The 27,329-nt window shown below is 58.6% G+C and overlaps 1 protein-coding gene across 1 annotated transcript in view; it reads left to right on the top strand.

The window, feature by feature from the left end:
- Nucleotides 1-27,329, top strand: part of CACNA1S (calcium voltage-gated channel subunit alpha1 S) — a 57,441-nt gene that overhangs the window by 6,171 nt on the left and 23,941 nt on the right. Inside the window, exons 3-19 of the mRNA XM_055144214.1 lie at nucleotides 7,354-7,493; nucleotides 8,201-8,343; nucleotides 8,519-8,671; nucleotides 10,214-10,419; nucleotides 11,534-11,637; nucleotides 12,619-12,764; nucleotides 13,045-13,126; nucleotides 15,780-15,940; nucleotides 18,357-18,582; nucleotides 19,437-19,644; nucleotides 21,015-21,135; nucleotides 21,632-21,746; nucleotides 22,430-22,523; nucleotides 23,017-23,086; nucleotides 24,423-24,555; nucleotides 25,741-25,870; nucleotides 27,133-27,192. Of these exons, the coding sequence (XP_055000189.1) occupies nucleotides 7,354-7,493; nucleotides 8,201-8,343; nucleotides 8,519-8,671; nucleotides 10,214-10,419; nucleotides 11,534-11,637; nucleotides 12,619-12,764; nucleotides 13,045-13,126; nucleotides 15,780-15,940; nucleotides 18,357-18,582; nucleotides 19,437-19,644; nucleotides 21,015-21,135; nucleotides 21,632-21,746; nucleotides 22,430-22,523; nucleotides 23,017-23,086; nucleotides 24,423-24,555; nucleotides 25,741-25,870; nucleotides 27,133-27,192 (2,292 nt within the window). The remainder of the gene's footprint in view (nucleotides 1-7,353; nucleotides 7,494-8,200; nucleotides 8,344-8,518; nucleotides 8,672-10,213; nucleotides 10,420-11,533; nucleotides 11,638-12,618; nucleotides 12,765-13,044; nucleotides 13,127-15,779; nucleotides 15,941-18,356; nucleotides 18,583-19,436; nucleotides 19,645-21,014; nucleotides 21,136-21,631; nucleotides 21,747-22,429; nucleotides 22,524-23,016; nucleotides 23,087-24,422; nucleotides 24,556-25,740; nucleotides 25,871-27,132; nucleotides 27,193-27,329) is intronic.

The following is a 27,329-nucleotide window of genomic DNA, read 5'->3' as shown; positions in this document are numbered from 1 at the left end:
ATGGGGAATGGGTCCCTTCCCCCTCCCTCACTGCACCCCTGGAGAAGAATCGGGCTGTTAACAGTACAAATGCAAGTCACAAAAAGCGTGTGTCCGCAATGAACTTGGCCCTAAAGCAAGCAGGCAGGTAAGAGGGTGACCGGGGGCACGGAGAGCTGGGAGGGCCGCAGGCAGCCAGGCGAGTGGGGGGAACAGCCTTGCCGTGCCCGGGACTGTTACACAGGGCTGAGGGCCCCGGGCTTCCGTTCCCCTGTGGGGGACGGAGGGACCTGAGCAGAGCCTGGGGTTCTCTGGGCGCAGGAGGCCGTGGGCGTGTGCCGGGCAGGCGGGAGCTGCTGCCACCCCGCAGGCCCCAGAGAGGAAGGACAGGGCTGAGGTGGGGAACGAGCCCCCGGCCAGGCCAGTGTGGGGCGCTTGGGGCCAGGTGTGGAGGTCTGTGCCCTCCCCTTGCTGATGTCCAGGTTCTGGGGGACTTTTGCTTGCGCTGATCCAGCCAGACCATGGTGCTGCCTGAGTTAGGGGGCGCGGTCCCCGAGGGGCGGGTCTGGGCCCTGGAACATTCCTGGGTTTCGGGTTGCAGCATTCACACCCTCTGCCAGGCTGTGGCCGGAGTCTCTAGCATGCAGGGCTGGTGTCTTTTTATAGGGTTTGGAATGTGCCTGCCCAGAGCCGCCCCCTCCCCCGCGCCATCTGGGGAGACAGGCCTGGATGGAGCGGGGTCTGACGGCTTAAAGATCCGAGATTGACCGGGACCCGCCGGGAGCAGGGGCCAGGGGTCGGGCACAGGGAAATCAATGCCAGCCTGGCTTTCGGCTTCCTCTGGAATCGCAGGGCCTCAGTTCCCCTTTGGGGTCAGAACTCCCTCCCTGTCGTCTGCACCCCTGTCGCCAGCCAGTGAGTAATGAGCCAGGAATCCTTTGAAGAAACCTGGCACTTCGCCCCAAATGGCCAATGTCCTGGGGTCGCCATGGCTCCACTGAGCCACACCTGCCCTTAAACAGTGGTGAGACAACTCAAAGGGCCAAATGGGTGTTCCTTCCCCAGAGCCACCAGGACTGGTCCCCCCCAAACCTCAAATGCACAAACCTGCCACCAGGCAGTTCCCGCAGCCTCTGAACCTCAGCCACCTCCTCTGTGCACAGACAGCCCCAGTATCTACCTCTGCAAAATCCCCCCAGGCCCATTGCAGCCGCTGGCATGGGCAGCGGCCCTTGGTGTTCATGTTGTGGCCAGGCCTGGGGACACCCCGCTGGCCCAAGAGGGCTCTTTCTGGCCGCCCCTGGTGTTAGAGAGCACGGAGCCTTGAACCCCACTCTCTGCTTTCGTGTGGTAGCTTGCCTCTCGGTAGCTGCGTGAGCCTGGAGAAATCCCTCAGCCTCTCTGCGCGTTAGTTTCCTCATCTGCGGATGAGGGCAAAAGGTTCCTGTGACAGGTACCTACATATATGTGACTAGGATAGGTTGCGGCTCTTAGATGGCTGCTGTGATGATGATAACGATGACGACGATGATGATGATGATGATGATGATGATGATGATGATGATGATGATGATGATGATGGTGATGACGATGCCCCACAGCCCCGGTCCCCTGCCTCTCCTAAGGCCACTCTCAGCTCCACGGTCTCTGGGGTCTGGAAGGCCCCGGCACATTCTACCTGAGGGAGCCCGTGTGGGGAGGGCCGGGTGTGGGTCCCTGTGGGGGGGTAGGGTGGCGGGAGACGCCTCTCGGGTCACGTTTATTTGGGTGAGAGAGCATCGGGCTAAATATAGCCCCGTCCTCCTCAGCAGCTGGTTTTCTGAACCCGGAGTCTGAGGCGGCTGTGAGCAGCCACGGGCCTGGGCGGCCCAGGAAGCCTGTGGCCACAGCAGCGTCAGACACCCGAGGCCTCCGTCGTGACAGGGTGGCAGGGGGAGGGGCAGTCTCACAGCCTCCCCCCGCTGTCCCGCCCTGAGCCCCACTTTCCCCACGCGTGAAGCAGGAAACGGGGCACAGGCCCAGCTGCCGCCCACATGGGGCACTCGGGAAATCGCGGCTCTTCTCTAGCCGTCAGCTTCCTGCCCACTGCGAGCCACACCCTGGGGCGGCGGGAGCGTGGCAGCAGCTGCTGCCCATGTCCGTGCTCTGGGGCCCTGCTCCAGGCAGCGCCGGGAGCCTTCGTTAAAGGCCCCAGGTCCATCCTGTGGAGGCCATTAGACTCCTGGGTAAGGCTGGACCCTTACCAAGCTGACGGCCTGGCCGTGCCTCAGACCTCTGGGCCCTGCCCTGTTTCAGAGAGAAAGGGACAGAGAGAGAGAGAGAGAGAGAGACAGACAGACAGACAGACAGACAGACAGACAGAGACAGAGAGAGAAAGAGAGAGACAGAGAGAGACAAAGAGACAGAGACACAGAGATAGAGAGACACAGAGACACAGAGAGATAGAGAGACACAGAGACACAGAGAGACACAGAGAGAGAGAGAGAGAGAATGAAAGGGTTTGCATCTGGAGGGAAAGCACCGTCTATAGTGTGAACCTGTCATCAGCTACAGTGGGGCAGGGTGGGGGGCAGGGAATCTACTTCCCACACTGGCTTTGAGCCCCTGAGAGTGAAAGGAGAAGGAGGCCACCCACCCACTACTCTGTACCCTGAGAACCCCTCCAGTCCCCCCGAACTCCTTCCCCTTCCCTCCAGTCTAGTTTGGCTCCTTGAAGCAAAGGTGACTTACAGAGGTGGCCAGGGGTCTATTCCCTTAGCCCCACCTGAGCACCTGGGACCTGCTGGTACTGAGAGGGTGTGCCAGGCCCATGGAAGCAGGTCTCCTGCCCAGCTGCTCTGGATCCTCTATGAGACCCTCCTTGACCAGTCTGGTGCAGTTCCAGGTTTCTGAGATTTCCATTAGAGTCACTGGGGCCTGGACACTGGAGCCAAGCCCAGTGCTCCTGAGGGCCCCAGTGCCTGGAGCAGGGATACAGAGTAATAAGGTGCTGTGGTCTTCATGGAGCACAACAGAAGTCAATGGAACACAGTAGAGGCCAATGGAACACAGTAGAGGCCAATAGAACATAGTAGAGGCCATTGCAACACGGTAAAGGCCAATGGGACAGAGTAGAGACCAATGGAACACAGTAGAGGCCAGTGGAACACAGTAGAGGCCAATAGAACACAGTAGAGGCCATTGGAACACAGTAAAGGCCAATGGAACAGAGTAGAGACCAATGGAACACAGTAGAGGCCAATGGAACACAGTAGAGGTCAATAGAACATAGTAGAGGCCATTGGAACACGGTAAAGGCCAATGGAACAGAGTAGAGACCAGTGGAACACAGTAGAGGCCAGTGGAACACAGTAGAGGCCAATGAAACACAGCAGATGACAATGGAATACAACATTGGCCAGTGGAACACAGCACAGGACAATGTAATACAGCCAAGGCCAGTGGAACACAACAGAGACCAATGGAACACAACGGAGGCCAATGGAACACAACGGAGGCCAATGGAACACAACGGAGGCCAATGAAACACAACAGAGGCCAATGGAGGCCAATAGAGGCCAATGGAACACAGTAGAGGACAATGGAGCACAACAGAGACCAACGGAACACAATGGATGCCAATGGAACACAATGGAGGCCAATGGAGGCCAATAGAGGCCAATGGAACACAGTAGAGGCCAATGGAACACAGTAGAGGCCAATGGAACACAGTAGGGGACAATGGAGCACAACAGAGACCAACGGAACACAACGGAGGCCAATGGAACACAACAGAGGCCAATGGAGGCCAATAGAGGCCAATGGAACACAGTAGAGGGCAATGGAGCACAACAGAGGCCAATGGAGCACAGCAGAGGACAGTGGAGGCCAATCGAGGCCACTGGAACACCAAGGCCAATGGAGCACAGCAGAGACCCATGGAAAATAACCTGTTTCTCCTTGTGACACATCAGAAACAGGAAGCAGACTTCCCCAGGCCCAGGCTCTGGTGCTGGAATGTGCAGGTCGCTTGTCCAAGGCAGTGGAGGACAGGTTTCTGTTGGACACCATGAATCCTCAAGACAGCTCTTGAAGGCAGAAGAAACTGTGGCTCACAGAGGCTTAGGGATGGGTCTAAAGAGGCAGAACTAGGAAGAACCATAGCCCGTGGCCTCCTCACGGCTGCTGGCTGGCACCAGGAAGTCAACGGGGGTGTGGTCCAGCCAGGGCATCACTGCGGAGAGACAGCCCAACCTGGCCCGGTGTGTTCATATGTGTCACTCACTCCTCTGTGTGTGTCGGTCCTCTGTGAGTGAAGGATCGCGCTCAGGCTGGAGGGGCCGTGGGACCGGTGTCATGGGACATAACAACACCTCCTATAAGAAACTATCAGGCTGTGCCTTACAGTCAGGCCATGTGTGGGGACAACTGGACGTCAGAGGTAATGGGCCTGGGAGTGACGCCACCGCAGCTCCCGGCCCTCGGCCAGCGGGCTAGTGAGTCCAGGAGCCCACTGGACAGGCAGGGGCAGGTGCGGGCAGCTCTACCGTGTCCCTGGCTGGCCGTCTGGCAGGAGCATTGCCACTATTTTGGGGCCCTGTTTCCCCTCCCCCTCTATCCCACTCGGGCCTGTGCCCCAGGGTGGCAGCCCCTAAAAAGGTAACGGCTACTTGCCTTCACTCTCCTCCCTCCGCCACGTGCTTTCGGGGAGCCTCGCTCCCAGGAACCTGCTTCCCGTGAGGAAGAAACCTCACACCCTTGCAGAGAGCCTCCCCGAGTGACCGCCACTGGGCTCTCAGAGGGAGCACGACCAGGCCGCCTGGACAGCTCCCCTGTCCCTGGGCTGTGACCCAATGGGTCAGCGCGGTCTCTTAACCGCGTGATCATTTTCTGGAAGAAATCAAAAGCTTTGGGGCATGGCGGGTTTGGAGCCAGAAAGATAGCACAGCGCGAAAGACACCTGCAGGCAATCGACCTGGACTCAGTTCCTGGCACCCTAGAGGGTCCCTCCAGCACCATCAGGATGGCACTGAGAGCAGAGCCAGGAGTAAGCCCTGAGCACCACGAGGTGTGGCCCCCAAATAAACAAACCAAAAGAAGCACTGAAAGTAAACAAAAAAAATAATAGCCAACTTAGGGGCTGGAGAGACGACACAGAACGTAAGGCGCTTGCCTGCCTGCGGTCACATCACATGGCTTCAGTCCAACCCCGGCACCACATATGGCTCCCTGAGCACTGCCAAGGGTCACTCCTGAGCACAGAGCCAGGAATAGCCCCTGAGCACCACTGGGTATGGCCCAACTCTCCACCCATAGTTTAATAATAATAATAACTGTAGCACTGTAGCACTGTCGTCCTGTTGTTCATCGATTTGCTTGAGCGGGCAACAGTAATGTCTCCAAGTGAGACTTGTTGTTACTGTTTTTGGCATATTGAATACGCCACAGGGAGCTTGCCAGGCTCTGCCGTGTGGGCGGGATACTCTCAGTAGCTTGCCGGGCTCTCCGAGAGGGACGAAGGAATCGACCCTGGGTCAGCTGCGTGCAAGGCAGACGCCCTACCTGCTGTGCTATCGCTCCAACCCAATAATAATAATAACTGATTAAAATTTAAGGGGAGGAAAAGCAGGCGTAGTTCAGCTCTGCATCCATTTCTCTCTCTAAAAGGGGAAATTCCAGTTTTAGGGAATTCACGGACTAGCGCATCTCACTCAGGGGCTACCCCCTCTTGAGAGTCTAAGTAGATTCTCCTCTAAATAGTGAGTGGGTGGGCAGCGCCCTGAGCAGCTCATCCCGGAGTAAAGGAAGGTTGGCCGGGCCCGGGAGCCCACTGGGAGAACGCCGGCCTGGGGTGCCCGCGCACCAGAACTAACCAACCCAGGGAAAAGGCTTCAGCGGCCGCCCCCTGGGCCCAGGAGCAGCCCCGGGGGACTGGTGGGAAAGGGGTGGGGGAGGGGGGCTGAATTGTGGGGCACGGGCCTGCATTGCTCAGTTCTAGGGGCACTCATCAATTCTAGACTGTTGACCCCCAAACAATGTGGGGGTGGGGGCATTGACTCCTCAACACCTGAAAGTCCATCCCACTCCCCAAATTCTAAGTGCTGGTGGTGGGCAGGAACAAGCTAGGGGAAAGAGCGTTACTGAACCCCCCGAGAGAAGTGGCATCTTTGCCCTGCCTGCCTGCGTCTGCGCCATCACCTCCCTACCTGCTGTAGGTTGGTGACACGGGGGACCCACAGTTCAAACCTACGTGGCCCACGGGTAGCTTCTTGCCACGCGGAGAGCTGGGGGTACACAGCCCCTCTGGGGAGCAGGCTTGTGGGGAGACCTGGGGTGGGGGAGCGTGCAGGGCCTCCCGGCCCGGGTTCAGGTGACTGCTGGCTACCCAAGTCCTGACAGGAAGGGGTGCCGGAGCCAACGTGAGGCATCCGAGAGCGTGGGAGGGGTCTGCAAGTCCCTCTGCAGGGTGGAGCTGAGCGCAAGTTCCCCATCTGACCTGCAGGGGGCTCCCTCCAAATACAATGTGCCCACTTCCCCTTTCAGGGTGGGGTGGCTGGGTGGCCAAGGAAGTCCCAGAAAAGGGTATTGGAGGCAGGACCCTGAGCCTCCAGGAAGGGTCATGTGAAATTCTGGGAAATGGGCCCTCCCCCACCACCTCCCACTGTTGGTCCTCGGCAGCGAGACAAGGAAAGATGCCCCAAACCCGAAGCCACCAAGTCCCTTCCCTTCGGGAACTATCAGAACCATTCCTTTATCCACTCAAGTCTGTACCCTGGAAGGAGAGTGAGGAGACGGATAAAGCAGAAAGTGAGGCCGAGAGAAAGAAATGTGTGGAGTTTCCAGCCAGAGGGTGGGCTCAGCCGACTGAATTGGGAGAGGAGCATAAAACATCAAAAGTGGCTCAGATTAGACTGTGTCCCTGTCAAGAGCTGCAGGAAGTGAGGAAGCCAGCAATATGGGGCTCTGGGGTCGTAGAGGAGGTGTGGGGATGGAGCAGGGCTGGCACGTGCAAAGGTCCTGAGGCCTGGGTCAGAAGCTAGAATAGTGGTTATGGTGCATTCCTACCATGAGCCTAGTCCAGGTTTGATTCAGAGTACCGCATGGTCCCCCGAGCATTATCATGTATGGCCTGGAGTTCCCTATGGGGTACGGCTTGGGTCGTGTAACCCGCATATTCTGAGCACCACAAAATCTGAGTAGCATCGTGCTGCCTTGGGCTTGGGTGGCTGAGAGTTCCCTGTGGGGCACCCGAGGCCTCCCGAGTATCACTCGGAACCTCATTCCCCCTTAAAAGCAAAAAGACCTTGGGCTGCTGCATGGAGCTGGGAGCGCAGAGCCCCAGTGAGCCCGGGTGCCAGGGTTGCACTGAGGGGGGCTGACGGCCTTGTCCCACAGGAGAAACTTGAGTATTTCTTCCTGGGCGTCTTCTCCATCGAAGCGGCCATGAAGATCATCGCCTACGGCTTCCTCTTCCACCAGGACGCCTACCTGCGCAGCGGCTGGAACGTGCTGGACTTTATCATTGTCTTCCTGGGGTGAGGCTCAGGGCAGCGGGCCCCGTGGCCAGCACGTGCGCTGTGGGCAGAGCAGGCTGGACCCCAGCCCCTGGGCGCCCATCCTGGCAGGTGGCGCTGCCTTCCTTTATCCTGGGCACCCCCACCACGGGTGCGAGGCGGGGTGCGCTTATGCCCCTGGTGTGCCTACGTCTCCACCGTGGCCCGGTTCATGGACTTTCACGGAGGAGGAACCTTGAGGGGCTCCAGAGTGGCCCTCTGGGTCCGTGGAGAGGGGAGAAGGGGGCTGGAAGCACAGGGCGATGGGGCGCGTGTGTGACAGCTGTGGGGATGACCAGCCAGGGTGCAGGGGCCCCTGGGTGGGGCTGTGGGAGCCAGTGGCACCCTCGGGCTGGAGCGATAGTAGAGCAGGAAGGACGTTTGCCTTGCACGCAGTTGAACGGATTTGACCCCGGCAGCCCATAGGGTCCCCAGAGCCCTGCCAGGAGTGATCCCTGAGCACAGAGCCAGGAGTAAGCCCCGAGCACTGTTGGGTGCGGCCCATAAACCACGACCACAGAGCCTGTGGCACCCCTTCCGCACCCAGTGTGGGCCTTCCGCCGTCTGAGCGGGGGGACCAGCGTCAGGTCCCCGACAGTGGGTCGGGCCCCCAGGTCCCGGATTGTGGGTTTGGGCTTGCCTGTCCCGAGGGACCACGGGGCCCTCCACCCTCCCTCTCGCCCCTGCAGGGTGTTCACGGCCATTCTGGAGCAGGTCAACGTCATCCAGAGCAACTCCACGCCCATGAGCAACAAGGGCGCCGGCCTGGACGTGAAGGCGCTGAGGGCCTTCCGAGTGCTGCGGCCCCTGCGCCTGGTGTCGGGGGTGCCCAGTGCGTGAGGGCTCGGCGCACACCCCTCCCTCCTGGCCACCCCGCTCCCCTGCCCGGTTCTGGGTCCTGGGGGCTTCCCGGGAGGCGAAGGGGTGGGCGGGGGGGGGGAGCCCCGCGATGGGAGGGTGACGCTCCCTTCTCCCCGCCCCGCCCTGCCCTGCCCTGCCCGCGGCAGCCCTGCAGGTGGTCCTCAACTCCATCTTCAAGGCCATGCTTCCCCTGTTCCACATCGCCCTGCTCGTCCTCTTCATGGTCATCATCTACGCCATCATCGGCCTGGAGCTCTTCAAGGGCAAGATGCATAAGACCTGCTACTTCGTGGGGACGGGTGAGTGCGCGGCGGGGCCGGGCCTGGGGAGGGGGCTGGGAAGACGGCGTGCTCCTGACTCACCAGCAGGGGGAGCCATGGGGCAGTGAAGCCACCCAGGGCTGGGTCTTCACCTGGCTGGGGAGGGGTCGGGCGCTGACCAAACGGCCAGGCCAGTGATGGAGCCGGATGGTAAAGCCCCCCATTCCCCACCCCCCGCCCATGTGCTCGTGGGAACTGGGCTTTGTGAGCCCCAAAGATTCAGGAAAAGCCCTAATCTCTCACCCAGTGCCTTGCTGTCAGGGTTGAGTCTAGTCTGGACTCACAGGGCAGAATCCCAAGGGGCCCTCAGGGAGCACTCCCAGGTCCTCAGGGAGCACTCCCGGGCCCCAGTGACCATTTGTAACAATTATGGCAGCTGTAGGTCATCACCAGGCTCCAGTTCCTAAGAAATGTAGAAAACACAGAATGCAGGGGTGGGTGGAGGCTTATTTCCTCTTTATTCTCTTTTTATTTATTTAATATTGGGAGATGGGGGGTTCCCATTTGGTGGTGCTCAGGGATCACTCCTGGCAGTGCTCAGGGACCATCTGTGGTTCCAAGGATCAAACCACGTGTGAGCCCTTTCTTCTCTTTTAGAAACCCTTTCCTTTTTACAAACTCTCTTTACAAACCCTTGCAGCGAGGGCTGATTTGGATAGAGCAGAGCAAAGCTTCTCGGAGATGAGTTGAAATCCTGGCTTCCAAACCAGCAGATCCCACACAGCTTCCCCCCCGGGAGCCCCTCGGAGCTGAGAAGCTGCGTGTGGAAGGGTGGGAGCTTCAGAATGTGTTTGCGTCTGTGTTTCCCCGCAGATGGGCAGATGCTAGCAGTGAAATCAGAGGCAAAGGGCTTCCACCGCCTTCCTGATTCATTTGTCGCTTGCTTGGTTTGGGCTTGGGACCCGTTCCTGGGGACCACGCGGGGCTGGGGGTCAAACCAGGACTCCCGTATGCACAGCATCTGCTCGGCCCTCGAGCCCCTCTCCCGTCCCCCTCCTCGTGCGGCCAGAAGGAAAGGTAGTGAGGAGCTGGAGAGAGTTTGGGGAGGGCTGAGGTGCTTGCTTTGCACCACCACAGTTTGTCTTCGTCTTATTTTGGTTTGGAGGCCACACCCAGCAGTGCTCGGGGCTTACTTCTGGCTCTGTGCTCAGGGACGGTGGAATTCAGAGTACCATATGGGATTCTGGGGATTGAATAAGGGTCTGCTGCGTGCAAGACAAGTACCCTACCCTCTGTTGCTATTTCTCCAGCCCCAATTTGATCCCAGAACTGCGTGTAGTCCTTTGAGCGCTGCCAGGACGTGATCCCTGAGCTCAGAGTCAGGAGTAAACCCTGAGCACTGCCCAAACACAAGACAAACCAAGCACAGACTGGTGATAACCCCTTTGGCGTGGCCCTCGGCTGAGCAGCCATCCCAGTGGCTCTCCAGTCTCATGCTCGTGGGAACCTGGTGCTCCGGTCTTCCCTTCATCCCCCATTCCTCCTCCTCGGCCACATGCTCACGCCCCCTTCTGCCTGCAGACATCGTGGCCACCGTGGAGAACGAGAAGCCCTCGCCCTGTGCCAGGACGGGCTCGGGCCGCCCCTGCACCATCAACGGCAGTGAGTGCCGGGGCGGCTGGCCGGGCCCCAACCACGGCATCACCCACTTCGACAACTTTGGCTTCTCCATGCTCACTGTCTACCAGTGCATCACCATGGAGGGCTGGACGGACGTCCTCTACTGGGTGCGTCTGCCCCCCACCCCCGGGCCCTGGCTGGGGAATCAACCACAGTGAGGGAGAGGGTGCGGCAACTGTCCCATGCCGGGCCAGAGGGGTAGGACAACAGGTAGATAGGACCACCGCTTGGCATGCGTTGACCTGGGTTCAATCATATGGTCCCCTGAGTACTGCCAGGAGTGGTTCCTGAGTACAGAGCCAGGAGTAAGCCCTGAGCACTGCCAAACAAAATTAAAAACTGCCCCGTACTGGGGCTGGAGCAATAGCACAGCGGGTAGGGCGTTTGCCTTGCACGAGGCTGACCCGGGTTCGATTCCCAGCATCCCATATGGTCCCCTGAGTACCGCCAGGAGTGACTCCTGAGTGCAGAGCCAGGAGTAACCCCTGTGCAGAGCCAGGTGTGACCCAAAAAGAAAAAAAAACTGCCCCGTACTTTGCAAATATGAAAGATTGGTAGGGGGGCCACAGAGGTAATACAGGGGATAAAACGCTTGCCTTGCACATGACCATCCCAGGTTTGAGCCTTGGCACTCAGTATGATTCCCTGAGCACTGCCAGGAGTGACCCTTGAGTATAGAACCAGGAGTAAGCCTGAGGCACAGCAGGATGTGTCCCAAACACAAACAAACAGATGAGATGGACATGAATGTGTCACGAGTTCAGATTATAGGAGCCAATCATTAACACCCCCAGGCACTGGCCCTTATCTCTCCTGTCCCAGGGGGCAGCAAGCACCCATCCTCCCCCACGCAAAGGATGGGAACTAGTACCCAGAGACGCCTGGGGGTGTCCTGGGCTGGTGAAGGGTGACCACCAAGGAGCTGGCCACGCTCAGGCCACGATGTTTCCGTTCTGAAAACTCTTGGTTACAGAGGAACCAGCCTGAGAGGGACACCAGCTGAGTCACGTCGGGGGCCTGTGGTGGACGGAGGGATGGGTGGGTCACTCTCTCCTGGGCAGGTGCAGAGGCCCCTGGGAAGTCGCTGTAGGCCCGGGTGCTCGACCTCGCTGCCCCAGGCGCCTCTGTCCTTGTCCCCAGGCCCTGTGTGGTGTGAGCGGGCCAGCTCCAGAGGGGACCCCGCCTGCAGTCAGGGTGACACTCACTGCTCTGTCTGGCCAGGTCAACGATGCAATTGGCAACCAGTGGCCCTGGATCTATTTCCTCACCCTCATCCTGCTGGGATCCTTTTTCATCCTCAACTTGGTGCTGGGCGTCCTGAGCGGGTAAGGAGGGGGCCAGGGGGGCAGGGAGCATGGGCAGCACTGCCTCTCGGCCTGGCCCGTGTCCCTCTGAGCTCAGGGCCCGGTCCCGGTCAGTGGCAGGAGCCGGCAGGTGTGGGCAGGCTGGTCTGCACTCCCCCTACCCCCTTTACCTCCCACCCTCCCTCCCTCCAGTCCCCAGGTCTCAGAATTCCCACCTAGCTCCAGCCGCCTGCCCTGAGGAGCTCAGCCTGGGGTCAGGCCGGCCTTCTGTTGAGCACTGATTCTGCTCTAGACTCCCTGGAATGAAACCCCTGCTCCAGTGCCTCCGAGCTCTGTGCCCTTGGCCTAACTACCCAACCTTTCTGTGCCTTGGTGTCCACATCTGTCAAATGGGAATAATCGCCTCTCTCTGTCTCTCTCCGTCAGTCTCTCTCTGTCAGTCTCTCTCTCTCTCTCTCTCTCTCTCTCTCTCTCTCTCTCTCTCTCTCTCTCTCTCTCTCTCTCTCTCTCTCTCTCGGGGTTTGGCTTTGACGAGTTTATCCATAGGATGTCTTAGGACAGAATTCGTCCTGGGTTCAGCAGTGATGGTGATGAGGGGTGAGGACACTTGTTCTCTGGGTCTGTTAGGACCCCTGACCAGCCGGAACAGTCAAGAACCTTCTTCCCCCATGGCTCCCTTCACACCTTAGCTAGAATAGGAAAAGTCTGTCTGTGTTGTTATTTTATGGTGTCAGGGAGGGGGCCCAGGTCTCCTTCGTGGAAGGCCATGCTTTCCTGCCGAGCCACCCCGCAGCCCTCTGGAGTTCTGGAATGCAGTTAGGACTGTGGGCTTCAGGGGGACCCCAAGACTAGGCAGCAGAAAGAAGAAACGACAGCAGGCCTGAACGATCCAGCACGTGTGGGGAGGGGTCTGCTGCCCCTCAGCCACCCGCGAGGACCCCAAAGCTAAAGAGGCAGAATGTGCACTGCCCAATCCTCCCCCTGTCTTCGCCTGAACTGCAGGGAATTCACCAAGGAGCGAGAGAAGGCCAAATCCAGAGGAACCTTCCAGAAACTCCGGGAGAAGCAACAGCTGGAGGAGGATCTCCGAGGCTACATGAGTTGGATCACACAAGGCGAGGTCATGGACGTGGATGACCTGAGAGAAGGTCAGGGCCTGAGGCCGGGGTCGGCTTCCCCTGCCCTGCCCCACACGCCTCTGCCATGCCTCTGCCCCGCTCAGGAAGCTCAGAGGGTTCAATGAAGGAGGGTGGTAGAGCAGTCGGGGAGCGCCTGAACCTCGGACCCTGCCTCTGCTCCAGCCCTGCCCTGCAGGGGGCGCTCATGGCTCTTGAGTCTGGGTGCCAGGATCCTCAGGTGCCTCTGGGCCCCGCTGTCCCGGTCGTCCGGGGCATGCAGCCGGTGGACCTGTGGGCTCTCCTCCCGCAGGGAAGCTGGCTCTGGATGAAGGCGGCTCAGACACAGAGAGCCTGTACGAAATCGAGGGCTTGGACAAGATCATCAAGTTCATGTGAGTGTCCCCAGCCCCAGGGTCCCCAGGCCCCTCCTGCCAGAGACCAGAAGGTTGTAGAACCTTTAGGCTCCTGCCTGGAGGAAACGCCTACTGTGGAGTTGGGACCGGCTCGGAGGGACTCGGAATGGGGAGGGCTTGCAAAAGCCATACTGGGGCTGGAGAGAATGACCTACATAAGAGACCGTGGGGGCAATGGGTGGGGGGCATGCAAAGAAGTGGGGGGGCCGAGGGAAGGAGGCTGGCACCAGGAGCTGGAGGCAGCGGTCTCATGCCAATGATCAGACAATGGGAAAGTACATCTGAGGCGAGGGGGAGGGCCTGGCTGCCCCGCCGAGTAACCATGGAAACAGATGAGTCTCCCTCCAAGATCCTTCCTGTTTCCTATTTCATACACATGCACCCGCTTAAATACATGTGTACATGCACACAGACACACGCACACAAACACATGCTCACGTGTGTGCAGACAAACATACAAGCAGATAAATAGAGCACATGTCTACACAGACACACATGTGTAGGAATACAGAACACACAGGCACACATGCATACAGGAGCACACGTATCACACTCAGGTATGTATGTCCACACATGCATACACATGTGCATACACATGATAACACATATGCACACACACACACATGCAAGGGCTATGCTTTTTTTTGGCCCTTTACATGATGGGGTGTTGATGTTCCTTCACAGTTCACAGGATCACGCCGATTCCTGTTGAACAAACGAGTGGGTTAGCCATGGAATCCAGTGCCTTAGCTTAACTATCCGGGGTAACATTAGATGTATAGACAGAGGCATATTCTTATGTTCAGAGTCACTTTAGTTTTCTTTTTTTTGAATGTAGCTTTATTGGGGGAGGGGCTCCTAATCAGTGCTCAGTGGGCACAGGGGCCATTCCAGGCCTTCCTGGCCCATCCATGCCGTCCCGATGACTCAGTGCTCGGGCTAGGAGAGAGGAGTGGGCCTCTCCCGGTGGGGCTGAGCGGGACCCGGCAGCTGGGGCCAGAGCCCGGGCCCCGAGCACGCTGGCTAGGTGCTCCAGCCCCGGGCTATCTTCCGGCCCTGAGACTTAACTTTTTAAGAGCAGCTTCATGTCCACGGCGAAAGGGACAGAGATGCCCTGTGCCCTTCCACCCTGGCACAGACTCAGCCTCAGGGTCGCCCCGAGGTGGGTACATTTGACACAGCGATGAGACCATCCGACTCGTCTCCCCAGTCTCAGCACACCTGAGGGCTGCCTTGAGGGGCTGTGCCTGTGCGTCTGACCCAGTGCCTGGCAGGGACCCCCCATCATCAGCTCAGACAGCAAATTCAGGCCTGGAGAGATAGGAGATCAGGGAGGGGCGTCCCCAGGACCCCACACGGTCCCTCAAACCCCGTCAGGAGTGATCCCTGAGCCCAGAGCCCGGAGTCAACCCTGAGCACTGCCAGGTGTGAGTCCAAAACATACAGAGCAAATTCACAGCCCTAGGACCCGCCTTGGCCCCATATCCACCCCTCCCGAGAACCATGCCTCTCCCATGCCTCTCCCATGCCTCTCCCATGCCTCTCCCATGCCTCTCCCAGCCGCTCTGTAGTTTGGCTTTTCCCAAGGCCCATATAGTCGGAGTCACACAGACCGTGGCCTCTCGGATTAGCTCCTTCCACTTAGTCACGTGCTCTTAAGCTCTGTGCCACCTCGTGGCTTCACACCTTGTTGAGTGTGGGGGCATTTTTGGAAAGAGGGAACCATGGTGTATAACATGACCATTCCTGCCAGGCCCGTTTCTAGCATGGACTTCCTGGGTCAGAGGCATTCATTCATTCATGCAGCCATTGTTGCTACGGTATTGGGGCACCCCCCAGCACCATGCACCAAGGTGACACCAGGTGGTGCTTGGGGTGGAGGGAAATTAGCGCAGGGATCAAACCCAGGGCCGTGCACTGCCGAGACGTGGGCTCTCCTTCTGTGCCACGTCCCTGACCCTCTGCAGATTTCAAACCTTTGCTAAGTCCTGCAAAATTTCTCCCCGAAAGGGTCATGCAGAGTGTCCCTGTCCCTCCACCCTCCCCGCGAGTCAGGGGTTAGTCACTTGTTGAAGAATTGCTTGCAGGGACTGGAGAGAGTGCAGCGGGTAGGGAGGTTGCCGTGCACGCAGCCTCCCCAGGTTCAATTCCTGGCACCCCACATGCTCCCTGAGTCCCACCCAGAAATAATCTCTGAGCTTCACCGTTGTGACCCCAAATCAAAACTAAACCCCCAAAATGCTTTTGTTTTTGGTGAAATTAAGCATCTTCATGGGCTTGGGTCCAAATTTAAGACATGTGGCACCCCTGTTTTAAATGTTTTGAAACATCTCCCAGCACGGCCTGCTGTGGGCAGCCCCCTGCCCTCTGAGGCTGGTCCGTTGGGATTGTCCCTCAGAAGGTGAGAGGTGAGAGGTGAGGCTGCTCCTCAGCCTGGCTCCCAGCTTCGTCACCACTGTCCCTGTCCCAGCTCCTGTCAACAGTGTCCCTGTCCCACTCCATCACCAGGGTCCCTGTCCCAGTTCCGTCACCAGTGTCTCTTGAGGCGGGACGGTGACTGAGTCCAGCCAGGTCCACAGGCAGGTCACCCCGAGGGGCCGGGCAGTTAAGTCACTCTCTGCCCCTTCTCCAGCCGCCACTGGAGACACTGGAACCGCATCTTCCGCTGGAAGTGCCACGACGTGGTCAAGTCCAGGGTCTTCTACTGGCTGGTCATCCTGGTGGTGGCCCTCAACACCCTCTCGATCGCCTCTGAGCACCACAACCAGCCCCTCTGGCTGACCCATTTGCAAGGTGAGTGGGAGCTGGGAGAGGCTGTGAGGAGGACGTGGTTGTGACCCCTCTGGGGGTGGGGGAGGGCTCAAGTGGAATCCACGTGGTTTTCTAGAAATTATAAGTCGCTGGAAGTTGATAACAATGTCTAAAACCTTCTAGAATAGGAAATGGTCCCTCCCCACCCACAGACAAGGTGACCCACCCACTGCGCTGTTCCTGGCATGATCACGGGCAGTGACCTCGAGACAGTGGGGAATCCCCAGGTGCGAGGGCAAATGTCAAGAGACGGGCATAGAAATTGCCAGGAATTCAGAACTTCATGCAGCCTAATTTAAATTGCAACTTCCCAAATAAAGTTTCAGCAGCAGCTTCTAGGAAAGCTCAGAAAAGTCCCTCAGGGTACAGAGAATGGGTGCTCGAAGAGCTCCGGACTCAAGGACTTCCAGAACATTCTAGGCCAAATTGTAAATGGTGAGGCTGGGCCTTTTGCCCAGGCGGGGCAGGTGTGGGGCCCCAGGGGGTTGCCTGAGGCAGAACCTGGATCTGATCACCTGCCGAAATCTGGAGTCCTGGGAGAGCTGCCCCCCACCCCGGGAAAGGAGAAAACATCTCACTTCCCGTTGGGCCAGAGAGACAGCTTGGGAGTTTATTCCTGGAGGCTCTGGAAAAACAGGAAAACTCTCAAATGAAAAATCAAAACCCATCTGTGCTTTGTGTCGGTGTGGGTTGAATTTTCTTTTTCTATGGAAAGAAGATCGAAAGCAAAGTTACCAGAGAGAGGTCAGCTGCTTCCATCAATCCCTCCACCCATCCCCTCACTCCCCCTCCATCTACCCATGTATCCATCCATCCCTGCATCCATCCATCCTGCATCCATCCATCCCTGCATCCATCCATCCCTGCATCCATCCATCCCTGCATCCATTCATCCGTGCATCCATCCATCCCTGCATTCATCCATCCATGCATCCATCCATCCCTGCATCCCTCCACACATCCATTTGTCCATCTCCCCATCCAGTTTTTCCTTCATCCATCCATTCACCCACCATTCTTTCCTCCCTCCATCCAACTACCTATCTATTTATTCCACCATCTACTCATCTCTTCTCACACCTATCCACCCATCCATTCAGTCCAAACGATCCCCTGGCAGCTGCCCTTGGCAATGCCACCCATGGCTAACAACTGAATTATGGGCAAGATACAAACAGAGCCCAGCAAGAGAAGTGAGAGATGAATTTGAGGTTCCTGGATTATAAGTGTACAGGGGTGATTGTGTCACATTTTTTATTGAGGTGGGGGGAACATAATCATTGATGAGGGGTGGCTGTTTATTTTGTTGGGGACATCAGCAGTGCCATCAGCTTGATTCAGGGCCTAATGATATTGAGGAAGATTTTGAGGGACCCCAGTGAAGACGGCTAGGGGCAGATGGAAGAGTGAGTCTGGAATGCAGTGGGGTGGTCTGAGTTGAAACGTGGAATATGGGTGTCATGGGTAGTGAGAATAAAGCTGTGATCTTGGGGGGGCTCAATGAGAGACAAGGGCGGTCCAGATAGGTATGAGAGGGGAAGGGCAAATAAACGTAGTGAAGAAGAGAAGAAGTCAAATAGAAAACTGGAGACCTTTCACTTTGATGGGGAGGAGCTTCGAGGGGGATGGAGACGGGAATCTGAAACATGGCGAGGTTTCGATTGAGAGTCCTTTGGAAAGGAAGATGGCACATACACGGGAGGAAAAGGGGTCATTGACAGGGAGTACGGGCTGGGGCCGAAGGTTAGGTGGACAGGTTTCTTGGGGGCTGGGAAGTGCCTCCCCTGGCCGGTTCAGGGGCTGTTTCACGGCTTGCTGCTCAGGCGTCACTGCCAGCAGCGGTCAGAGGACCGTGCAGTGCCAGGGGGTTATCCTGGGCCTCCTACATGCAAACCCCAGTCTCCAGCCCTTCGAACCATCTCTCTGGCCCCTGAGACTGTCCTTAAGTTGCTGGAGAATCCCCTCTTGTGGCAGGAGAGAGGGAGGGAGAAAGACCCTGGAAGTGGCAAACTTCAGCGAGTCTGTGTGACACTGAGGAGCAGAGTTGGCGCTGCCAGCTGTTTCCTCAGGAACACCGGCGTCCTGATGTCCCCAGATGCGCCACCCTTTAGATGTCGGGCTTCTGCAAAGCACTATGTCTTAGAAATATGGCGAGGGGCTGGAGCCATAGCACAGCAGGGAGGGCGTTTGCCTTGCACGCGGCCGACCCGGGTTCGATTCCAAGCATCCCATATGGTCCTCTGAGCACCGCCAGGAGTAATTCCTGAGTGCAGAGCCAGGAGTAACCCCTGAGCATCACCGGAAAAAAAATATGGCAAGAGGGTCATGGTCGGGGGGTGTCAGCAGAGGAGCGTGAGCGTGGCTGACGCCGCCCATGCCCCCACCCTCCCCACCCCAGACGTCGCCAACAACGTGCTGCTGGCGCTCTTCACCATCGAGATGCTGATGAAGATGTACGGGCTGGGCCTGCGCCAGTACTTCATGTCCATCTTCAACCGCTTCGACTGCTTCGTGGTGTGCAGCGGTATCCTGGAGGTCCTGCTGGTGGAGTCGGGCGCCATGGGTCCCCTGGGCATCTCCGTGCTGCGCTGCATCCGCCTCCTCAGGCTCTTCAAGATCACCAAGTGAGCGGGCTGGGCCTTGGCTCCCGGGAGCCTGGTGGGCAGCCCAGGGGGGGGTGCAGCTGTCCATGCCGGCTCATGGGCAGCCGGGAACCCGAGTCGTCCCTCCCTGCTGGTGGCAGTTCAGTGTCTAGAAAGGAAATGACACCCCCAGCCCGTCTCCTGACCTCATGCCTCTATTTTTAACCACTCTTAGCATGACTCAAGTTAGGGCAGAGGTGCAGGGGTGAGGAGGGGGGGCTAAGGGGGGAAGAAGGAGGGAGGAAGGGAGGGAGGGAGGGAAAGGCAGAGAGAGAGAAAAGAAAGGCTGGAGAAGTAAGAAGGAAGGAAGATGAGGCTGAGCAGGGGAAGGGAATGAATATGGGGGAAACTGAAAGAGGGGTGTCACTGTTTCTGAGGCTTTACTGAGCTCTGGCCAAAGCTGAGCTCTCTGCTCTGCACACCATGGGATGGGCCACCTCCTCCAGGAAGCCTCCTCTGATCTGCTGGTTTGAGTCCCAGGCTCCTCTGCAGGCCCCTTTGTGCCCTCGCCACCAACCTGGGTGCCCAAACTCTCTCTCTCTGGGAGTTTGCAGTCTCGTGGTGAGCCCCGAGGCGAAAGCACAGGCCTGTTCCTGGGGCAGGGAGGGGGCTCGCTCTGCGTCCCCGGCAGCCCCTGTAGTCCCCGAGCACTGCCCGGAGCGATTCCTGAGCTCAGCAGACAGACTGCCCACCCCCCGCCCGGAATCCCCACAGAGCTCGGAGCAGGAAAGGGCAGACGTGCAGCCCGGCCCGGGCAGCCCGTTCCGCCCCTGTGTCCACCGGGCCCGGCCAGCAGCGGCCCGTCCCTCCCGCTGTGTGCTGGGCCCTGCCCGCAGGTACTGGACGTCCCTGAGCAACCTGGTGGCCTCGCTGCTGAACTCGGTCCGCTCCATCGCCTCGCTGCTCCTCCTGCTCTTCCTCTTCATCGTCATCTTCGCCCTGCTGGGCATGCAGCTCTTCGGGGGCAGGTATGACTTCGAGGACGTGGAGGAGCGGCGCAGCAACTTCGACAACTTCCCGCAGGCCTTTATCAGCGTCTTCCAGGTGGGCCGCGCAGGGGGCCCACTCCAAGACCGGGGGCACGCCTCCTCCAGGAAGCCGCCTCTGGTTTGCTCTCTCCGGTGTCAGGTCCCCCTTACCGCCTGGGCTTCTCTCCCTGGTTGCTCCCCTGTGGCCACACCTTCTGAAGCTTGTCTCGTGGCCCAGGTCCCCCGTGGCGTTGATGTGGGCTGGGAGGTCAGCGGTGTGTTTCCCCGCCCTCGTGGTACCCTCGGAGCTCCAAGTCCCTCAGGGAGTGCTCCCCCCCACCCCCAGTAAAGACCAGCAGCTCACACAGCACCGCTCATGGGAGTGACTGCCACGACAGGCCTCGGCCACAGCCCAGGGGAGCAGCCCTGACACAGCGCAGAAACCTTCGCTCTGACTCACAAGCAAGGCCACTAGCGGGGTGGCCACCATGGGCTCTCCCCCTCCCCCTCCCCTCACCCACTGCCTGGCTGGGCCTCACAGCTCATGGCACTTCCCGCTGGCTCTGCAGGCCTGGTGGGTGCGTGCAGCTAAGCCTGAGTAAGACAGAGTCCGGGGAAGCGGTGTCCACGCTTACGTACACACACTCACACACACATGTATACACATGCACACACATATGCACACACAGACACAAACACACACATATACATGCATGCACACAGACACAAGCACACACATGTACACACAGGCATAAACACACACATGTACACACAGGCACACACATGCATACACACAAACACACACACGTATACACACATGCACTCACACAGACACAAACACACATACATACACAGGCATGCACACACAGACACACATACACACACATACATACAGAGACACACATACACACATATATAATACACATGCACACAGATGCACACACATACAGACACTCAGACATACATAGAGACACATATATTTACACACATAGATACACATACATATACACAGAGATATACATACACACATATACACATGCACACAGATGTGCACACATACATACATACAGAGACACACATATACACACATAGATACACATATATACACAGAAATATATATATACATGCACACAGATGCACACACATACATACATAGACACACATATACACACATAGATATACATACATATACACAGAGACACACATGCATACATATATGGACACATGCAATCTCTCTGTCTCTCTGTCTCTCTGCCTCTGTCTCTCTCTCCCTCTCTCCTTCCCCCCCCACACACACCCCTCTGGGCCTGGAGCTTTCTTTGCTGGAAGAGGACAAGGAGAGAGGGGCCTGGCTGGGTTGATGGGAGGAAAGACGTTCTGGTGTGTCCAAGCGCGAGCTCTAAGGAGCTGTTCATACGGTGACTCCTGCCCCCTGCTGCCCGCCAGGTCCTGACGGGGGAGGACTGGACCTCCATCATGTACAACGGGATCCTGGCCTACGGCGGGCCGGCCTACCCAGGCGTGCTGGTGTGCATCTACTTCGTCATCCTCTTCATCTGCGGCAACTGTATCCGCCCAGCGGCAGGGCAGCATCGGGCTGTCACGGGGTGGCGGGGGTCGGAGGGGCCCAGGGGCCCGAGTGCAGGCCCCTTCCAGGGTCCTGCGGGTGCAGAGGGGCGGCGGGACTCAAGCACAACAAGAGTCCCTTCATCTAGGAAGGATCAGGACCCCTCGGGCAGGGGTGGATGACGAGGAGGGCGGATTCCGAGAAGACGGGGGAGCTGAGGGGGGCAGGAGAGGGGAGGGGAGCACAGGGCTGAGGCTGCAGGGCTCCATGATGGAGGAGAGGACGCTCTGCAGCTCCTCCCTGACTCCCCACTCAGCAAGGGCCCCCCCACATCACGGCTCCCCTCGGTCAGGACCCCTGAGTTCTCCAGTCTCTGTCCCTGGGCCCCTGCCCTTCCGGGGGGCGGCCAGAGAGGACCCAGGGACCTAGGGGAGGGCAGGGCGGACGCACACGAGGGTCCCTCCTGCGGCACCCAGGCCCCTCAGCTGCCCGGCAGATATCCTGCTGAACGTCTTCCTGGCCATCGCTGTGGACAACCTGGCGGAGGCCGAGAGCCTGACGTCAGCCCAGAAGGCCAAGGCCGAGGAGCGGAGGCGCAAGAAGATGCCCAAGTGAGTGCTGCTGGGATGGAGGCCATGGGACGCCGCGTCCTAGTGGGAGGGGGGCCCAGCTCTGCATGGGGGGAGGCCACACCCCCAGCTGCGGCCGCTCATCCCGGGACAGGCCTCAGCAAGGACCTGAGAGCCAGCGCAGTGGCTGGGCAGGGCAGCGCGTCCAGGAGCCCCGGGCACCTCACATGCCCGCTGCTGGCCGAGCACGTCCTCTGGGGAGCCTCCTGCGGCCCCCCCGGAAGTGGCCTTATTCCCCTCTCACACCTGGGGGTTTGTCCTTGTCTCTGCAGCCCCCTGGAAGCAGAAGCTTGGAGGGACCCTGGACAGGGCTCCCCACACGCTAGCTGGGAGGGCTGCCCCGAGGGTGCTATAGAAAAGCTGATTCTGGGTCCACAGTGCCACGTGGGGTAAAGACCCTGCAGGTCTCGGGAGTTCCGGGGGGCTCTGAGCACCCCGAGGGGTTCTAGACAGCACCGTGTGCCTCTGATGCCCGTTCCTGGCGGGCACACGTGGAAAGGACGGGAGGGGGGCAGCTGCCAGGCCCTGGGTGGGCTGGAGCTCCTAGCCAGGGCAGCTCCCCCTCTTCCGCCCCTCCCTCCCCAGAGCCTGGGCCTGGTGACCCCCGGGAGATCCCCCAGGACTCTCTGGCCTCCACTTGGGGATTTCTTGGTTTTACAACTCAGGGGCCTCCCAGAGAAGTCGGAGGAGGAGAAGTCGACGGTGGCCAAGAAGCTGGAACAGAAACCCAAGGGCGAGGGAATCCCCACCACCGCCAAGGTCACCTGCTTCACCCCTGCCCTGAGGATACTCCCTGGCTCTCCTTCCCCCGCCCAGGGCAGGACCAGACCCTCAGCTCTCCACTGGGCCCCCGTCTCCCTTCTATTTGGAACCCCCAGCTCTGTGGAGGGACTCGGGGCAGCTCCCCACCAGGGAGAGATGCTGGAGCCAGGGGAGAGGGGACAGAGGGCAGGGAGGGGCTGGGGGAGGGGCTGAGGGGGCTGGAGAGGAGCTGGGGGGAGGGGGAGGGGCTAAGCATGCCAAAGCAGAGTTGGGGTGCTGGGCTTCCTTGCCAGGCACGGTGTAGACAGACTGGGGTCCTGTGGGGTGAGGTGACCCCCACTTTGGGGGTCCGAGTTTCTCACTGTTTGCAGATAGAGACTGGTTCTAGAAGGCCCCGTCCTGTCTGGGGGTGCAGCAGGTGGACTGGGCCCGCACTGGCCCCCCGGCACCGGGGATCTGTTCTGGCCGTCACTGTGCCCTCTCCCTGCAGCTGAAAATTGATGAGTTTGAGTCGAATGTCAATGAGGTGAAGGACCCGTACCCCTCGGCAGACTTCCCAGGTGAGGGGCCTGGGGTCCGGTGGGGGGAACGTAGGAGGGACACTGGAGTGTCCACTTCCAAGGGCGTGAACGCGGACTTTCCAAAATCGTTTGATATTTTTGTTTCCTTTGGGAGCCCCACCTGGCAGTGCTCAGGGCTTACTCGTGGCTCTAAGCTCAGGAATCACTCCTAGAGGGCTGTGGGGACCCTGTGGGATGCCGGGGATAGAACCGCACGTAAGGCAAACGCCCGACCTGCTGTCTTATCCCTCCGGCCCTCCCAAATAACTTGAAACGGCCGACCACCACCATTCAAAATGGGTGATAAAATTAAGCGGGGCGTACGCAGAAGAAATAAGAATCAAGGCATAAAGCGAAAGCAAACACAGCCACCAGCCACTGAACCTGGTCTGGGAGCCTGAGAGACGGGGTCTGCTCCGAGGCCCCTGAGACACCCCAGCACAGTCGTCCTGGCACCGGGCTGTGTGATCACACCCCCCGGACATGCGCACAGCGAGGGAACCGCCCTGCACCGTCCTCGGCGTGTGTCCTCGAGTGACACACGCTGGACGCTGACTCTCAGCATTCACCCTGTGGCTAATCCCGCAGCGTGCCTGCAGGGTCCAGGGCAGTGGGGAAGGCAGGAAGGGGCGTGGGCTCTGCTGGGGGAGGTGGGTAGGCAGGAGGGAAGGAAGCAAGGGATTAGGTCCGGGCTGCTATGCATAGGATGCCCCCCAGTCTGATTTCTGGATCCCCAAGAGCTGAAGACTCCAGCCAGCAGTCAGCGTCCTAGTGAGGCCACGCGATCCAGCCAAGGACCTGGGGGACCCTGTCCCTCACCTGCCGCCCTCCCACCCATAGCTGCTCCCCCTCCTGAAAGTCGGTGACTTCGGTCTTCATCTCCTCTCCAGAACACTGATGAGGAGAGGAGAGTCTCCTGCACCCCGACTCCCCTCACCCCGTCCATCTCACCACTTGGGAAAATGAAGCTCAGGGGCCGGGTGGGGGAGGGGAGGGGGACACTGGGATGCCCCAGGGAGTCTGGGACACAGCCAGCACGGGAACACGGGTCTCATGCAAAGCAGGGAGCCAGTCCACCCCAGCTTTTGAGACGGGGGTCCTGCCCCCAGCAGGAGGGAAGATTGTGAGGCTCCCTGGCTTTGCCCCTGGCAGGTTTGGGGCCTCTCAGTGCCCCCCGACTGGAGGAAGGGAGCTGTAGGGGCTGGACCCCGCTGGTCTTCTTGGGTCCTGCGGGACCCAGCACCCCTTTGCTCGCTGCTGGAGGGCCCTGGGTGGGTTCAGAGCCCAGAATTCAAGGTGTAGGGAAACACCCCGATTTCTCTCTTCCTCCGCCCAGGGGATGATGAGGAAGATGAGCCCGAGATCCCCGTGAGCCCACGGCCCCGGCCCTTGGCCGAGCTGCAGCTGAAAGAAAAAGCTGTGCCCATCCCGGAAGCCAGCTCCTTCTTCATCTTCAGCCCCACCAACAAGTAAGGGGGCCCTGGCTGCAGCGGGCAGTGATGGGCGCCTGGCCTGCCTCTCTGGCCTGCAGATGAGACTGAGGACCGAACGTCCTGTCTAAAAGCTCCTATTGGGGCTGGAGCAATAGCACAGTGGGTAGGGTATTTGCCTTGCACGTGGCCGACCCGAGTTCAAATCCCAGCATCCCATATGGTCCCCCAGCACCGCCAGGAGAAATTTCTGAGTGCAGAGCCAGGAATAACCCCTGTGCATCTCCGGGTGTGACCCAAAAATTTAAAAAAAATTAAAAATAAAAATAAAAAGCTCCTATTCCCAAGCAAGGAACATAGCCGTCTCCCCCAGCCTGGAGGGCTGATGAGTGGGCGGTGCTGGTTCCTTTCCCAGCCTGATTTTAGACGGGCACGAGGACTGAGGGAAGCTGCTCCTCTTCCTGGCTTTGCAATTTTTACACCTTTGAAAAACACACCATGGGGCTGGAACGATAGCACAGCGGGTAGGGCGTTTGCCTTGCGCACGGCCGACCCGGGTTCGATTCCCAGCATCCCATATGGTCCCCCGAGCACTGCCAGGAGTAATTCCTGAGTACAGATCCAGGAGTAACCCTTGCGCATTGCCAGGTGTGACCCAAAAAGAAAAAGAAAAAAAAAACACAGAGCCAGAGCAATAATAATACGGCAGGTAAGGGGTTTGCCATGCACACAGCTGACTCGGGTTCCCCATATGGTCCCATGAGTCCTGCCGGGAGTTATCCCTGAACGTAGAGCCGGGAGTAAGCCCTGAGCACCATCTGGTGTGGCCCAAACCTCCAGCCAATAAAAAAACAAATAAAATACGCACCAACTTGGGCCCGGAGAGACAGCACAGGGAGGAAGGCTCTTGCCTTGAATGCGACTGACCGCCGGTTTGCTCCCCAGCACCATACATACATCCCTGAGCACCCCCGGGAGTAAGCCCTGAGCACAGCTGGGTGGGGCCCCAAGACACCAAAACACTCGCAGACTCGAAGCTGCAGGCCGGTCCTCTCTCTGCTCCTGCCGGGGGCCAGCTCAGCCCACTCACTGGGGGAGTCTGGGTGGAGATGGGGTGTGAGCGGGAGAGCAGCGCCCTGGTATCTACTCAGCTCTGGCCGGGAGGAGGGGACAGAGCCCGCGAGGCAAATCTCCTGCAGCTCCCCTGCCCCCTCCGCCCCCCAGGATCCGCGTCCTGTGCCACCGCATCATCAATGCCACCTGGTTCACCAACTTTATCCTGCTCTTCATCCTGCTCAGCAGTGCCGCCCTGGCGGCCGAGGACCCCATCCGGGCTGATTCCATGCGAAATCAGGTGACAGCAGGTCCCGCCCTCTACACTGCTTGGACCTCGGCCACCTGCTCCGTTACTCTGGGCCCGGGGTCAGCTGCATCCTCTGTGTGGCTCTTTAAGTCCTCAGAGCGTGAAGACTCCTACAGGGTGGCCACAGCGAAGCTGCACCATTCCTGGTGATACGGACGGGGATGACCAAAGGCAGAGATAATCCTCTGATGGTGCTGATGAGAGTGACGGGGGTCAGAGAGCGAGGCTGGGGGTGCTGTCGAGGACATGGTGGTGTGAGGAGGCCGTGATGGCCATGGTGGTGGTGACAATGAGGACAGTGGTGACGGTACTGATGAGGAAGTGGGAGTGGTGGTGGTTATTGCGATGGTGTTGACGGCGGTGATTATTGCGGTGGTGTTGATGGTATGGTTATTGTGGTGGTGTTGATATGGTAGATATTATGGTAGTGGTGAAAGTAGTGGTGGATATTGTGGTTGTGTTGATGGTGGTGGTTATTGTGGTGTTGATGGTGGTATTGGTGATTATTGTGGTGGTGTTGCTAGCGGTGATTATTGTGGTGGTGTCGATGGTGGTAGATATTATGGTAGTGGTGAAGGTGGTGGTGTTTCTTGTGGTGTTGTTGATGATGGTGGTGGTGGTTATTGTGGTGTTGATGGTGGTGGTGGTGGTTATTGTGGTGTTGTTGATGGTGGTGGTGGTGATTATTGTGGTGGTGGTGGTGGTGGTGGTTATTGTGGTGGTGTTGGTGGTGGTGGTGATTATTGTGGTGGTGGTGGTGGTGGTGGTGGTAGTTATTGTGGTGGTGTTGATGGTGGTGGTGGTGGTTCTTGTGGTGGTGGTGGCGGTGGTGGTGGTGGTGGTTATTGTGGTGGTGTTGATGGTGGTGAGAGTGAGTGGTGGTGGGAGTGACGGTGATAACGTGATAATGGGGGGGGTGGTGACGTCTGTGGCAGTCATCCTAAGGCAGTGCTGGTGGTGATGATGATGATTAAAATGACAATGACAATTAGGACAATAAATTAACATTGTTAATAACTGCCATTATTAATTATGCTGTTAATGACAGTTAGTGACAAATAATAACAACTGTTAACAATGACAGTGATGAGGGTGCTGGTGAGGTTGGGATGGTGATGGTGATGGCAGGAACGATGATGGTGCTGGTGGCACTGATGAGGCGACAGTGGAGGTGGCAGCGGGTGGAGGTGATGGGTGGAGGTGATGTCTCTGTCCATTCCCTCACTGGCTTCTCTCTCCTCTCCCTGTCCCAGATCCTTGGGTACTTTGACATCGCGTTCACCTCCGTTTTCACTGTGGAGATTGTGCTCAAGGTGTGTGAGGAGCGGGACAGCCTTGGTGGGCAGGGAGAGGGGGTGCCTCAGGCTGGGCCCGGACCTGAGGAGCCACACGCACTGCTGGGGCCCGGCTAGGGCTGGGGGAAGGCGGGAAGAGGGAGCAGACCCTGGTC

The sequence above is a fragment of the Sorex araneus genome, chromosome 7 (genome assembly GCF_027595985.1).
Source record: "Sorex araneus isolate mSorAra2 chromosome 7, mSorAra2.pri, whole genome shotgun sequence".
NCBI classification, from domain to species: domain Eukaryota; kingdom Metazoa; phylum Chordata; class Mammalia; order Eulipotyphla; family Soricidae; genus Sorex; species Sorex araneus.
Note: the sequence above shows the minus strand (reverse complement) of the source record. Positions and strands in the feature narration are given on the sequence as shown.